At 40.6% G+C, this 13,980-nt stretch overlaps 1 protein-coding gene across 1 annotated transcript in view; it reads left to right on the forward strand.

Moving 5' to 3' along the window:
* LOC110488551 (X-linked interleukin-1 receptor accessory protein-like 2) overlaps positions 1–13,980 on the forward strand; it is a 318,635-nt gene that overhangs the window by 34,485 nt on the left and 270,170 nt on the right. Inside the window, exon 2 of the mRNA XM_036942676.2 lies at positions 2,116–2,218. Coding sequence (XP_036798571.1) covers positions 2,137–2,218 — 82 coding nt within the window. The 5' untranslated portion in view covers positions 2,116–2,136. The remainder of the gene's footprint in view (positions 1–2,115; positions 2,219–13,980) is intronic.

The following is a 13,980-nucleotide window of genomic DNA, read 5'->3' on the forward strand; positions in this document are numbered from 1 at the left end:
GCCCATCTCTCTCTCCTCTCTTTAAAAGGCTCAAAGAGAAAAAGCTATATGTAGGCTAACGCTTGTTGTTCCTCACTCTCTCTGGTTTAATGTAACTGCTACAAGCCTCTTCCTCCTCCCAGAGCAAGACAAGGAAATAACGTTTCTTATTCCAGATGCATGCTGTACTGATGGGAGGGGGAAGGGACTCACAAGACTAACTGAAAACAATAGGACTATGGAACAGAGAGGGGAAATTAGTTGGCCTCTATACACTAGTAAGAACCATAGGTGCAGTAGTAATCATTAACCATCTGTGTATTATATCTTTTATGTAGATTTGATGAGGATATGGATTTAGTTGTTTGGATGCATGCACTTGAGTGTGGAAAATGTTGTCACAATTGTGTGAACGTGCGGGTGCCTGCATGCGTGTGCTTGCACCATGCATGTGTGTGCCACAGGAGGTTGGTGGCACATTCATTAGGGAGGACTGGCTCGTGGTTATGGCTGGAATGGAATTAGTGGAATGTTATCAAATACATCAAACGCATGGTTTCCATGTGTTTGATGCCATTCCATCAACTCCGTTCCAGCCATTATTATGAGCCGCCCTCCCCTCAGCAGCCTCCACTGGTGTGTGCGGTGTGTGTGAATGTGTTCATTTGTGCCTCTGTCAGAGAGAGCATGTGTGTGATCTGGATTTTTTCACTCACATTCAGAAGTTTATTTTAGTTCTTGCTAACTTTTCCGTGCAACAGTAAAGGTTTGTTTTTCACCACCACTCAATGTCTGAGATGGTATGGATTATTTGGAGAGAGAAAAATGCAGTATGTTTGAAGAAAAGTGCAGTCAGTAGTAATCTTTTAACAAAGAATTGCCTTCGGTAGCAGAAAATAAATAAGCATAAAGAAAGACATTTCTGCAGATAGAGAATGTTTTTGGAGAGATATTTGTTCCTATTTGTGACAGCCCACAAATCCAGATTTTTTTCCGATTCCCCTATTATTTCTGAAAACTATTTAAATGTGTTTCTTCCTCCTTCCTGTCCAGCTGTGGGCAATGCTGTCATATAGTGTAGTGGGAGAAAACTGTTGAATTACATTTCTTGTCAGAGATCCCTAATTAATTTGGCGGAATAGAAAGAATATTTTACATAGACTAACACCATGCATGGCATACACCATATTTATGTGCCCTGATGGTTACTGATAACACAATGAACAATGAATTCACTATATATTTCAAGACCAATAACATGTTTGAGAGACATGTCTATTCCTTGTCATCAAAACAGTAGGGTATTACTTCCCTTGGCTTTGATACCCTGAACAACAATGTGACTGTGCACTGTTGGTGTGTGTGTTGTCTAGACGAGAGCTTGGGAACAGATGTAATTCAGTATCACTATTGGCAGCTCAGCTGGCCCTTTTAAGGGAGTGTGGATGAGAGCACTCTGTGGGATGATGTACTGAGAGCTCCTAACCCCAGTCAATGGACAGCCAGTGAGGAACGATCTGGAAATCTATAGGGGCCATAAACCCTAGCTTTCTATTCATTTGGATTATGTAGCAACACATCAGGTGGTGGTAATCTCTGTCTTCTACTCCTCTATCTATTCTATCATTTCTCTAGCCATCACTCTAAACAGATCAATGTGCAATGTGCACGACCCAACACCAGTCTTACTTGAGTCTCAGAGAAGGAGGGCTGGAAAGGATAGAAGTGTAGCTAGTTTGAAAACGGGTGTTTATTTTGCTTTATTTGTTTGTTTGTTTTTGAAATACTGATGTTGGTAATACAGCGACTCTTAAACCAGCTTCAGACGTACCCCTTTGCCACCTAAGCTGTGCTTCCTTTATACACAAGTATTACAGCTGTGTGTTTTCAGTCTGTGAACATTGAAAATGGGGTGTATGGCATGGGTCGATAGTTTCTTACTTTTGCTATATTTACTTGGTAGTGTTCTGTCTGAAGGATAAATTAATGAACAGATCGCTCTGTCTTGGAAATGGAAGGAAATGGCAAATCCCCTTGCTTGATATCACCCCATATGTTTTCATGGAGGGAGAGAGCAGAGATGTCGGCCCAGTCATAAGACTAGATATCCAAACTCCATTCTTCTTTGTGTTCCAGCTGCCACCAAAAGTGTGAAAGATGAAGCCCTCAGCCTTCATGTTCCTCCTTATCAGCTCAGCCGCCTGCATCAATCTCAAATACATCTCCAAGAGGAACTCGGGTAAGTCCACAAGTCTCTATTTTAATCATGCCCAATCTATAAGCAACCAAAAGTTTGATTAATTTGACTTTTCTTTCATCACATTCCTCTCATTGAAAGGAAATTAATTTCCTCATATCTATTCACCGACGCACTATTGTGTTTTCACAATAAATGTCCAGGGCTTGATTTGCGAGTGTGAGTGAATCAGTTTAATATTCTGTGTGGTGGTATTTTGTTAGATGTCTGCTCCACCTCTGTGGTACATGTGTTGAATGTTTGGGGCCACCAGATATCCAGTTTGAGCGGTATATTTTCTTTCCTTCTTATAGTGATTGAGTGCTTTTGATGGTATCTTTGTGCCATAGTGATGTCTTGTTTGGTCCTTCACTCATTTCTCCACAGAGGGAGTAGAGTTAATGTAAAAACTCAGTCATTTCAGGCTTTCCACAGGCCCAACTAATTTAGTTGGACTCATCATTGAATGTCTGTTTGCGTGTGGGTGATGTTGTGTGGTGAGCAATTATGTTACCAGTGCCAAACGGGCTTTTATGTGGGCGGCAAAAACATCGAGGCAATCTTGTCTGTCAGTTTCTCACCCAGTGCGAGATGTAATTGTTTGGCATTTTCTCTCCTTGCAGTACCAGATGATCAGACAGAGACTGCATGTTATTTTGTTTCCCTGCTAATATTTGATGTAACACCTCCCTGTGTGAGAGGAATTGCACAAACATAGTGATAATTGTCTGCAGACAGAGACAGCTTTGATTCAATCAATGGTTTATTTTATCTTGAAGATGCTTGAACTTTTGTGGACATTTGGTCCACAGAAACAATGAAGCTGAAATTGCTTTTTGTACAAATCAGTCAAGCAATTTAAACAGTGTTTGTATAATTAATAGTTTTGTGATATGATCCAAGTCAAGTTGTTTAGTGTTGCCATAGGCTACTGTTTAACACCGTAATATTGTCCCTTTCCATGGCAGAAAAATACAGTACATCCAATGAGAAGCAGACTATGAATAATATAGGACAGCTTGGCTTTATTTTTAGATCGTTTTAGGACCGATATAAGCATGATGTTATGGGGGTTGAAAACTAAATGATGCAGCTACAGTGAAGCTTAACTTACTTCAGATGTAGGCCTGCAGCAAATTTAGGCGAAGGCCTTAAAAAACGTTGACAAGCGTAAATATAGCTAGACTTGCTACATGATCAAAACAAAAACAAAAACACAAACTGTTACTACACACGGGCAAACTTTGTTTGCTTATAAAGTTATTCTGCCTTTGTGCCTTCATGTCATTATCCATGTCATAAAATAGCAATGAAAACAGGACCCCGGAATACTTTGAATAGGGGCGACAGGTAGCCTAGTGGTTAGAGTGTTGGGCCAGTAACTGAAAGGTTGCTAGATCGAATCCCCGAGCTGACAAGGTAAAAATCAGTCATTCTACCCCTGAACAAGGCAGTTAACCCACTGTTCCTAGGCCGTCATTGTAAATAAGAATTTGTTCTTAACTGACCTACTTAAATAAAAAAAAATTAAGGAACCCCACAGGCAATACAATTTTCCACTCTGGAGAAAAAAAAGCAAGTCGTGGCTTATCAAATATTATCTGATCAACTGCAATCCAGATAAAGCCAGCCTTATAACATGTTGTGCAAGAATAATCTAATTGTTTTGTCTGGTCATTCCTGTTAAGATCTCACCTCCCCCCGTCACCCCAGGAAGCTGTGTCCGGGGAGAATGTGTGCTCCTGATATATCTTGTTCATTCACCTTTAGGCTCTGCATTTCCATTGCGGGAAGGTTAGTGGTAAGCAGGCAACAAACGGCGCAGTATCTTTCTGATCTTGAAACGACAGGACACTTGAGTCCCTTGGTTAATGCTTTAAAGTGTAATAGAACGCTCTGTGCCTGAAGCATCCTGAGTGAATTTCTGAGGAAATATATAAATATATATATATATATATATATATATATATATATATATATATAAATATATATATATATATATATATATATATCATTATTATTATTTTATATTTTTAAGGAAACTCCATGGCTGCACTTGAAACCTGGGACACAGAGTTAAGTCATTGCTCCTAGATTCTCTAAGACAATACCACTGGGGCCCGTCATGTGTTTCATCAAAACGTAGTCATTGTACGCCACAGGGATTTTTAAAGGAACATCCCCCCATTGAACCATTCATCGTCTGTATAATTGAGAGTGAAATATTTGCGTGAGAACCTCTACTTTTGTTTGATATTGCTCTTGCTTACTTCTCTCCTTTTGATTGAGTGCTGTATTGTGCATTCAGCTCTATAATGCTGAACCTGTCTGGGGGAAAATATCCATGGTTACACACCATGTAAATTATTCTCAGGATATACATTTTTCTGTTTTTCATATGACATGACGAGGTTTTAAAAGCTCTACGACCATGTCATTGTTATCTTTCTTAGCAAGTGCGAATCTCCATTATTAAGGGTTCTTAGCCCGGCAATAAACTTTCCACATCATAATTCTCCCGTTTATATTTAATGAACAGGAACTCAATTAGCAACTTAAAAGATGCAGCTCGTGTCACTTGGTAATAATTGTTCTATGTTCTGTGTTTAGATGTCTGATGCAAATGGGGGGCAAACAAAGGGTGCCACGGCAATAGTGCAACCGTCAGAGGCTAGTCAAAGTCAAGTAAATACATTTAGCAAAACCACTAGTGATAATACTTAAGGGGAAAGTCTGAAAGGCTAACAGTTGAGGTTTGGTCAAACAATTCCAACACAGCCAAATACCCTGTGATGGTGTCCCGTTTAATCTAACGGAACATTTCCCATTTCAACACAGACATGAAGTGCAGTCATTTATGCCCCATTGTCATAAAAACCCATATGAAAACTCATCCTTTGGCCTTAAGAATAAACGTGCAGCACCATCAATGAACGTCTTGCAGACCCTTCCTCTCAGACTGCATTTGAGGCAGCAGCCATGTATGTGTGTCTGCTATCTGTATGTCTGAGGAGCCATACAGACAGATCTCCAGGAAGCTGCTCTTACACGGACTTTTACCTTTTCAACAAAGGGAAACGTTGAGAAGCCGAGGACATCCCCTTAGTGCTCCTTCTCCTGTAGCCTAGTCTCCTTCAGCAGCCCCGCTGGAGACTTCTCCTCCATTCTGTCAGATGGCAGCCAGGCTCCTCCTTTGAATTATTTTCATTAAACTATACACAGAGAAAGAAAAGATACCATGGGAGAGTAAAGGTTACTGATTTCACAACCAGTACACAATAGCTTAGCATATGAAAGGCCTCAGCTCCACAATGTGTCACTCATTTCTGCCTATGTCTAAGCGCTCCGCTTCAAAATAGGAGGTTCTGCTTCTGAAACCCGCCAAAGTGATATGAAATGAAACCCAAACAATACCGTTCCCCCTGTCTTTTAAAAAGCTGGGAATAGTCTTTAGTAATCCGCATCAGACTGCTACTTGCTGCTTGTGCCAGCCAATATGCAAGTCAGATAAAAGACAGAAATTAAATAAAAAAGATCTTCAAAGGCCCTTTTCAGTGCTGACTTTGTCAGAGTGCCTCTGTGCTTTCGTTCCTGCAGGCTTTTCACTTTCACTTCTCCCTGAAGTCAAGAGAAACACTATCTGCGTACTCTCTGTGCCAATCCCACAACCAGGTAAACCACGGTGGTTGCTGTATGAAAGTATAGGCATACATGCCTTTTTAATGACACCCAAAGATGAATAGTGTACTTATACCACCAGAAATAACACACACGCGAGTATATGACATGCATGGTCTCTTAAATCTAGAGGGATTATCTTGTCAATTTAAATTCTGGCAGTAGTAATGTTACAGCTGATTTCATGCATATAGTATGTGAGTGAAATACAGACTATACACAAGTTAGACCAATCCTTCCCATTCAGATCATAATCATGATGATATTAAGCAGTTTTATGATATTTAATTGGCATGGCTGTATAGTTAATTGCATTTCAATCTTTTAAATGTACTTAAGTGTTTAACATAAAGTGAATTCTGACACATAGGGAAATGTATTTCCAGTGGAAGATACCTGTGGGAACTCAAGTCGTACATAGAAAGGATTTAATTGATTGTATTATAGATGGAATGTGATTGTACTCTATTGTTGTCCCAGAGAATGACATATTTAATAGGCAGCAAGCTATTCAGTCAGTCAGCAAGAAAGCGCAAACTGCTGAGCAAAGATCTCTCAACTCACCATCGAATCTGAACACCACTGTCTGTCTGTCTGCCGCACGGGATTCTCCCAGGAAAACGCCCCAATGCATATAGTCAGAAAACCCTTTCCACGATCCTCAACTTTGATATTGTCCAAGATTGCATAGAAAAAGTATCCGCTCTTTATTCCTACACTGATTTATTGATATAGCTTTAACACCATTTGAGTTCCAGCCCCCAATGACTGGTTAGTGGTTAGCCTACTGTTCAAACAAAGACCTGGCATCGCAATTAGCTACCAGGATCCTTCGGCATTGGCGTTTCGAGACGAACCTACGTACTTGACAGTGTGATGAGCTTTGCCATTAGACGCGTCCCAATTATGGCCGCTCACTCTATTGACATTCCTATAATGCCAACGTGTAGATTGAGTGACAATGTAAATGTGGTCGTGTGCAAGTGAGTGAACATAAGAGCAATAAAACGCGACAGTAATGTGTTGGGACGGGATGCCCTGGGGATGTTGCTATATGTGGATGTCGATTAATTACTGTCCTAGTATTCTTCTTCAAGAGCCGGCTCTGCTTCACTGCCCTGCGTGTGACATCATTCATATAATCATGTCATTAATAAAAGAAGCCCCAACTTATTCCCCCCTTATCGGAGACAGTTATCACATTTACAGTTTGCCAGCAATCTTGATGAATCAGCATTTCTTCTCTCTGTCATTTGGTTGCATTTTTTTTATTTCAGTGAATGAGGTCCTTTTCCCCTCCCTCGTCCCATTCCACCTGTCACAACTGCAGCCCATCAAGAGCTACCTTAAATCTGCATATTCCACTGGGACCAAGTGTTTCTCTCTCCGTCAAAGCGAAGCAGTTAAGATTATGAGTCACTCTACTAAGAAAACATATTTTCAGTGCACTGCTATCCCCATGGCAACGTGCCACAAAAGGGGAAATGCCAACACAAGTTTGACTCAAGAAGCCCTGCCCTCCTCCTCTACCACTCTGTCACTTCCTTGGTCAATTATTTCCTTGAACAACGTGCTGTAAATTAATAATTGTTCATTTACTCTGCCACGTTGGCCCGACATGACAGTACAATATATTAGATTGGAATTCATTATAAAAACAACTGTCTATGTGGGTCTGCCTCAGCATGTGATATGTATTCTAGTGGAGACAGGGCTAATACATAACCTGATTACAGCAGCAGTTTGTAAATAAGCTCAGAAACAAATTAACACTGAATGCCTCACCCGTACAATAGTAAACGCTGCCCATATGATTCATTTTCCAGCTTCTTAGGAATCTGTGATCTCCCTGTAATGCAGTCAGACTTTTGAACATCATAGTGAGTAGTGCCCTGTATCCAAGACCTACAGATAACACTGAACAGTGAAATTTTGTGATGCTTCAAACAGCTAAGTGGCGTTATGCAAAACAGGAGGAAATAAATAATTTAGCCCGTTTATTTGATCTACCAAAAATCTCAGGAAAATTAGCATATGTTTCATTCTCCACAATGATACAAGAACACAGTTTTACAATGTCAGAGTTAAACTCTCCTAATTTGCACCCTCTCTATTTCCTAGGATCTAAAAATCCAATACAGAATGCAGCAGTGTGGCTGCGCAGCCCCACTGTCAACCACCATGTAATTAAGTTGTGCACTTTCACTGTCCTTAGCCTTGTAATTTTGCCATGCCTGAGCGCTCATCTGGATTGATTATTCAATTCCAGCGGTGCCATCGTCATACAGAGTCCTCTCTTGCCAAACTTTCTAGCCTCCTATTTATGTAAACGATACAAAAATATAAATGCAACTTGCAACAATTTCAATGATTTTACTTAGTTACAGTTCATATAAGAACATTTGTCAATTGAAATAAATTCATTAGGCCCTAATCTATAGATTTCAATGAACATTCAATTCTCTGGCAACAGCTCTTGTGGACTTTCCTGCAGTCAGAACGCCAATTTCACGCTCCCTCAAAACTTGTCATTTTGTTGTGTGACAAAACTGCACATCTTAGCGTGGCCTTGTAATGTCCCCAGCACAAGGTACACCTGTGTAATGATCATGCTGTTTAATCAGATTCTTGATATGCCACACCTGTCAGGTGGATGAATTATCTTGGCTGAGGAGAAAACCAATTTGTGCACAACATTTAAGAGAAATAAGCTTTTTGTGCGTTTGGAACATTTCGGGGATTACGATTATATTTTTGTTCAGTATTGTAATTTTGGCAGTCACAGAAAGCCTTCCCTGTTGACCAGACCATATAGTCAGCATCTAGAACAAACATACACATTATTCCCTATCTAGACATAATGAGGGAGTCAGTGAGCCTTTAAAGGTGGCCTACATCTGAGGTGTGTGTGCGTCAAGCTGTTTATCTCTATTCCAATACTAATTACATTGTGTTTGTTGTTTTTTTTCTCTTCAAATGAGTAAAGGATAGACTGGCAAACAGAGCTTGAGAATGTCTTACTGAGACAGAGAGAGAGCTAATGGAAAGAAGAGAAAATGCTCTTGTACTGTATGTTGATTCCATCCCCACGGGGATACATTGGAAAAAGGTTGACACTTGAACTCGCTACAGAGCTGTTGACCTCGGGATGGGGGGATGATAAGTGCTTTGTGGCAGGCCTTTCCAGGGGGAGTTTGAGAGAAGAGTGTAAAGGTGTAACGCCACAAAGCACATCAGCGGCATGGCTCTTCATGCCAGCACTCATCTGACGAGGACAATTAGTGTAAAGGGCATTTAGTGTAAAGGGGAAACAGTAGCCTATAGCATTGTATTGGCAATGTAATTAATTGGGAATTATCTATTTATCCTTTTAGAGAATGGCTAATTAAGAAGTTTCTCAAATGCAAGGCTAGCAGTAGATTGAGTATGGTCTACTACTGCACTTACTGATCTGTGATTATGGCTTTTTTTCATGGAACAGTTCGTATGATTTATTGTAAATATATGTTGCAAAATACAAAACACTTTTTATCAAGTAAGAAAGGCCATTCAGAGTAGCTGGAAATAATGTCCTATATTGAAAACTGAAAAATGGTGGTTGCAGAGTAAGGCTTTCTTGAAAAATTTGAGTTGATCTGGGACATTTTGCGGTCTTGATATCACAGTTTTTACTCTACATTTGGAAAAACAAGAAAGGGGGCTATAGTAAAGACTGTTTAACGGTCTTGAGAAAGACCTCAGAGCTGAAACGTAAACATGAAAAAGTCTTAACTCATTTCCCTCTTGTTGTTTTTCCTATAGTATACAGACTATAGGGAATATACTTTACTGTTTCGCGCTGATTCTCATTATTTTACTTACTCTATTGTACATTTGGTAAATCTCCTTACTCAAATGTAATTGCAGTGTGACTGAGGCTCACTTTCCTTATTAGTTTCTTTCATGAAAACATTTCCAGACAATTGAATTACAGATGTCCCCTAAGATTGTTGCTGTTGTGAGAACACAGAAAAAAGATTTTCAAAAATACAAAAGTAAAAACTATTACTGAAATTCTAAATAAAGCTGAGATGTGACATGTTTACTGTCGATTTGTTATAACAATGTAGTCTATGTTGCTTATTTCTGTGGATTCATTTTGGCCATTTATTAATTACATTTTCCTGCTTGTGGTTCTCCTCATGAGCTGTTTTTGTTATGCCTCCCAAAGGAGCAAAAACTCACAAATACCCGTTCTCTTCTCTGTGTCTCAAGGAATTGGATATGACAGGGAGCTATTGAAACAGATCAGTGATGGCAACTCTTGATTTGGAGATTCAGGCCCTGGCAGAAACTGACAGCAGTCTCGGTGTCATGCATCTCTGTCAAATCCAGGCACCTGTGAATCCTGACGGCTGCCTCTCTACTGCAAACAGCCTGAACCCTGAGACGGCCTTCCCAGTTATCTGTTAAGATATTTAACCCCACATGACAGAGCAACTGTTTGCTTCCTGACCGCGGCTGTGTTTGGGTATTCATCTGAAGTGAAGCTCGGAGCATGCTCTGAATGCAGATGACATGGAGGGAAAAGACATGTTCAATTCATCACTCACTGGTGCACAAACACACCTACGCAGCACAGGAGGTTGGTGGCACCATAATTGGGGAGGAAGGGCTCATGGTAATGGCGTGGAGTGGAATAGGTGGAATGGTATCAAATACATCAAACACACGATTTCCAGACATTATTATGAGCCGTTCTCCCTTCAGCAGCCTCCACTGCTTAACCGGCAGTGGTGGTCTGGAGCAGCAGATGCCACAAAGACTAAAACATAACCCTGATTCTTCTTTGATTGTAGAATTTGTGTGTGCATATGGGAATAACATGCTGGAAACCTAGCTTTTAAAATCATTAGTGTTCCTGAAAGTACACTGCCTTCAGAAAGTATTCATACCCCATGACTTATTCCACATTTTGTTATATTACATCCTGAATTCTAAATAGATTTTTTTAAAACATATATTTCACCCATATACAAACAATACCCCATCATGACAAAGTGAAAACATGTTTTTAGAAATGTTTGCAAATATATTGAAAATGAAATACACAAATATCTAATTTACACGTATTTACACCCCTGCGTCAATACATGTTAGAATCACTTTTGGAAGAGATTACAGCTGTTAATCTTTCTGTGTAAGTCTCTAAGAGCTTTGCGTAACTGGATTGTGCAATATTTTTTTAGATTACTATTTTTATTCAAGCTCTGTGAAGTTGGTTGTTGATCATTGCTAGACAGCCATGTTTAAGTCTTGGCATAGATTTTAAAACCTATTTAAGTCAAAACTGTAACTCAGAAACATTCAATGTTGTCTTGGTAAGCAACTCCAGTGTATATTTGGCCTGGTCTTTTAGGTTGTTCTGCTGAAAGGTGAATGTGTACCAGTAACATGATGCAGCCACCACCATGCTTGAAAATATGAAGAGTGGTACTCATTAATGTGTTGTGCTGGATTTGCTCCAAACATAACGCTGTGTTTCAGGACATAAAGTTAATTGGTTGCCACATTTTTGCAGTTTTACTTTAGTGCCTTATTGCAAACAGGATGCATGTTTTAGAATATTTGTATTCTGTACACTATGTAATTGAGGTTAGTATTGTGGATTAAGTGTTGTTGATCCATCCTCAGTTTTCTCCTATCACAACCATTAAACTATGTAACTGTTTTAAAGTCACAATTTTCCTTCCTCTCCGGCATCTGAGTTAGGAAGGACGCTTGTATCTTTGTAGTGACTGGGTGTATTGATACACCATCCAAAGTGTAATTAATAACTTCACCATGCGGCCTCCCGGGTGGCGCAGTGGTTAAGGGCGCTGTACTGCAGCGCCAGCTGTGGGTTCGCGCCCAGGATCTTTCGTAACCACCCACGCCCGGGAGGTTCTTGGGGCGACGCACAATTGGCCTAGCGTCGCCCGGGTTAGGGAGGGTTTTGCCGGTAGGGATATCCTTGTCTCATCGCGCACTAGCGACTCCTGTGGCGGGCCAGGCTCAGTGCTCGCTAACCGGGGTAGCCAGGTGCACAGTGTTTCCTCTGACACATTGGTGCGGCTGGCTTCCGGGTTGGATGTGCGCTGTGGATGTGCGCTGCGCTTGTGTATTGGAAGACGCATGACTTTCAACCTTCGTCTCTCCCGAGCCCGTACAGGAGTTGTAGCGATGAGAAAAGATAGTAGCTTCTAACAATTGGATACCACGAAATTGGGGAGAAAAAGAGGTAAAAAAAGAAATAATAATAATTATAACTTGGAAAGGCACCCATCTATATAAGGTCACACTGTTGACAGTGCATGTCAGAGCAAAATCAAGCCATGAGGTCGAAGGAATTTTCCGTAGAGCTCCGAGACAGGATTGTGTTGAGGCACAGATCTGGGGAAGGGTACCAAACACATTTCTGGAACATTGAAGAACCCAAGAACACAGTGGCCTCCATCATTCTTAAATGGAAGAAGTTTGGAACCACCAAGACTCCTCCTAGAGCTGGCCGCCCTGCCAAACTGAGCAATCGAGGGAGAAGGGCCTTGGTCAGGGAGGTGACTCGATGGTCACTCTGACAGAGCTCCAGAGTTCGTCTGTGGGGGAGAACCTTCCAGAAGAACAACCATCTCTGCAGCACACCACCAATCAGGCCTTTATGGTAAAGTGGCCAGACGGAAGCCAGTCCTCAGTAAAAAGTACATGACAGCCTGCTTGGAGATTGCCAAAAGTCACCTAAAGGACTCTCAGATGATGACAAACTATTAAAAAAAATTCAACAGGACAATGACCCAACACACCTCCAGGCTGTGTAAGGGATATTTGACCAAGAAGGATGGAGTGCTGCATCAGATGACCTGGCCTCCACAATCACCCCACCACAACCCAATTGACACGGTTTGGGTTGAGTTGGACCGCAGAGTGAAGGAAAAGCTGCTAATAAGTGCTCTGCATATGTGGGAACTCCTTCAAGACTGTTGGAAAAGAATTCCAGGTGAAGCTGGTTGAGAGAATGCCAAGTGTTTGCGAAGCTGTCATCAAGGCAAAGGGTGGCTATTTTGAAGAATCTCAAAAATAAAATATATTTTGATTTGTTTAACACTTTTTTGGTTACACGCGATGCCATATGTGTTATTTCATAGTTTTGATGTCTTCACAATTATTCTGCAATGTAAAAAATAGTAAAAAATAAAGATAAACCCTGGAATAAGTAGGTGTGTCCAAACTTTTGACTGGTACTGTACAGTCACTACCGTCATGGGACTTATATTAATTGTTTTATTTTGTGTTGTTGCATCATTCAACCCACATAATGCGTTGTGCATTTAATGTTTAAAAATAATAATGGAAACCGAAATTGAAAACAGTGATTATTTTTTAATAATCGAACCGAAACCGAACCGACCTCAAAAAGCACTAATCGCTCAGCCCTATAAGCCACGTTTCCCCAGTGAAATGTCTGTAGCTCCTGTCAGTGGAGCCAATGAACAGTGATGTCCAGCTGATTGCCCTTGTGCATTATGTACACCATACAAGCAGCCTTTAGCAATCACACATCATGCATATGTGCTCACCTTTGCGTCACAGCCGGCGAAGAGACACACAAAAGTGTTTCACATGCTATAGTCTTTAAAACTGCATTTGTAAAATAGGTTATGTACCACTATACCCATTTCATGCAGCTCATCGTTGTTTTTCCTGTATACTATGTAATCAACATCTCAAGCACTATAGCTCCTCCCCCATTGTTTTGCCAAATAAGATGGACTGGATATAATTTACTTGCCTTTATCGTTCCCATAGAAACCACATGGTGCCTGCAACAACTGATTACATTGTTTCAGCGAGTCATTCGCTCTAGGCAGGGGTTCAGACAAGGAAAAGGAGGCACCATAGTGGTTTGAAAGGACACTTTGTAAGAGATTGCCAATTGAGTGTTATTTTGCCAATATAAAAGTATTGTTGTAAGTAATACACTCAATGCAGCATTTGGGGGATCAAAGGGAGAATCTAAAAATAGCAGGAAACTATCTTACAGCAGTCAATTGTTAGTTATGGAAGCGTTACAG

Source organism: Oncorhynchus mykiss, chromosome 14 (assembly GCF_057628025.1).
Source record: "Oncorhynchus mykiss isolate SJ-2025 chromosome 14, ASM5762802v1, whole genome shotgun sequence".
In the NCBI taxonomy this organism is placed as follows: Eukaryota; Metazoa; Chordata; class Actinopteri; order Salmoniformes; family Salmonidae; genus Oncorhynchus; species Oncorhynchus mykiss.